The sequence below is a fragment of the Mauremys mutica genome, chromosome 1 (assembly GCF_020497125.1).
Source record: "Mauremys mutica isolate MM-2020 ecotype Southern chromosome 1, ASM2049712v1, whole genome shotgun sequence".
NCBI classification, from domain to species: Eukaryota; Metazoa; Chordata; order Testudines; family Geoemydidae; genus Mauremys; species Mauremys mutica.
The window spans coordinates 358,370,797-358,372,653 of record NC_059072.1 but is presented as its reverse complement, the minus strand read 5'-3'; the positions used below and the strand labels follow the sequence as shown (position 1 = coordinate 358,372,653).

At 53.8% G+C, this 1,857-nt stretch overlaps 1 protein-coding gene across 1 annotated transcript; it reads right to left on the bottom strand.

The window, feature by feature from the left end:
- Nucleotides 1–417: 417 nt before the first annotated feature.
- On the bottom strand, nucleotides 418–1,408 carry LOC123367022 (olfactory receptor 52E2-like). Its single transcript, XM_045011008.1, is given in 2 exon segments — nucleotides 418–967; nucleotides 969–1,408. Coding segments are annotated over 2 exon segments (945 nt in total). The 5' UTR covers nucleotides 1,364–1,408.
- Nucleotides 1,409–1,857: the final 449 nt, after the last annotated feature.

Below are 1,857 nucleotides of genomic sequence, written 5' to 3'. Positions count from 1 at the left end.
ACACGCTGCGGCTGTTCCGGCGAGGCGCTGAGGCTCCGGGTGAGGAGGGAGCTGGGGGTAAGAGGCTGGGGCCGGGGCGGGGGGGAAGCGGGACCCGCCGCTGCCGCTGCCGAAGCGCAGCCCGGTCTTCAGCGGCGGGGGGCCCCTTCCGTTCCGGGACCCGCCACCGAAGTACCCCGAAGACCCGCGGCGGGGACCCCCATTACCGCCGAAGACCGGGCTGCACTTCAGCGGTAATTCGGCGGCGGGGGGCTACCGCCGCGAGTCTTCGGGGCACTTCGGCGGCGGGTCCCGGAACGGAAGGGCACCCCGCCGCCGAAGACCCCGGGCCCCCAGAATCTTCTGGGCGGCCCTGCCATGTCACTAGCCAGCTCTGCATGGAGCTCAGTCTGAGAGCTGGAGAACCAGGAGAAAACTTTAGGTTCCTTTATGAGTAAAGGGCTGGAGCAGCCTTACCTGGATCTGTTGGGTCCTCACTCCATAGATGATGGGGTTTAGCATGGGGGGCACCAGGAGGTACATGTTGGCCATGAGAACGTGGAAATGCAGGGGCACATTGTTCCCAAACCGTTGTGCAAGGGCGGAGAAGAGATGTGGGATGTAAAAGGCTAAGATGACACAGAGGTGGGACCCGCAGGTCCCAAAAGTCTTGAGCTGAGCGTCCTTTGTTGGGAGTCTGAAGATGGCCCTGAGGATCTGGATATAGGATACGGCGATAAAAGACACATCCATACCGATAAACAAGAATGCCATAGACAGGCTGTAGTAACTACTGATGCGGATGTCGGCGCAGGCCAGCTTCACCACAGCTATGTGCTCGCAGTATGTATGGGGAATGATGTTGGTTCTGCAATATGGCCACCTCCTCGCCAGGAAGGGATAGGGCAGTATGAGCATGATGCCGCGCAGCACCACGGCCAGGCCAATATTGGCCACCACAGGGTTTGTCAGGATGGTGGAATGTCTGAGGATTGCAGATGGCCACATAGCGATCAAAAGCCATGGCCACGAGGATCCCAGATTCCATCGCTAAGAAGCTGAGAATGAAGTACATCTGGGTGAGGCATGCAATGAAATTGATCTCCCTGGAATTGAACCAGAAAATGCTCAGCATTTTGGGTAGGATGGATGTAGACAGGACCAGGTCGGTGATGGCCAGCATGCAGAGGAAATAGTACATGGGCCCATGGAGGCTCGACTCCGTCTTTACGATGAACAGGATGGTGAAGTTCCCCAAGATGGCTATGGCGTACATGGTGCAGAATGGGATGGAGATCCAGACATGGGCTGCTTCCAGGCCAGGAATACCCAGCAGGATGAAGGTGGAGGGGTTGATGAAGTCAGTTGAGTTGGAGTCTGACATGGAGTAGGAGAGAAGGTGTCCAGTCCTGAGGAACAACAGTGTCTCCTATATGTACCGTACGTTCTCCTGACTTCCTGTATGTGCCCAGGATCTAGGGTGATGGTCGCAGGACAAACACCTGGATGGAGAGACAATGTTAATATGACAGGTTTCAGAGTAGCAGCCGTGTTAGTCTGTATCTGCAAAAAGAACAGGAGTACTTGTGGCACCTTAAAGACTAACAAATTTATTTTAGCATGAGCTTTCGTGAGCTGCAGCTCACTTCTTCGGATGCATAGAATGGAACACACAGACAGGGGATATTTATACATACAGAGAACATGAAAAGGTGGAAGTATGCATAACAACAGGCAGAGTCTAATCAATTGAGATGAGCTATCGTTAGCAGGAGGAAAAAGAACTTTTTGAAGTGATAATTAAGATGGCCCATAGAAGGTGTGAGAACTTAACATAGGGAAATAGATTCAATTGGTGTAATGACCCAACCATTCCCA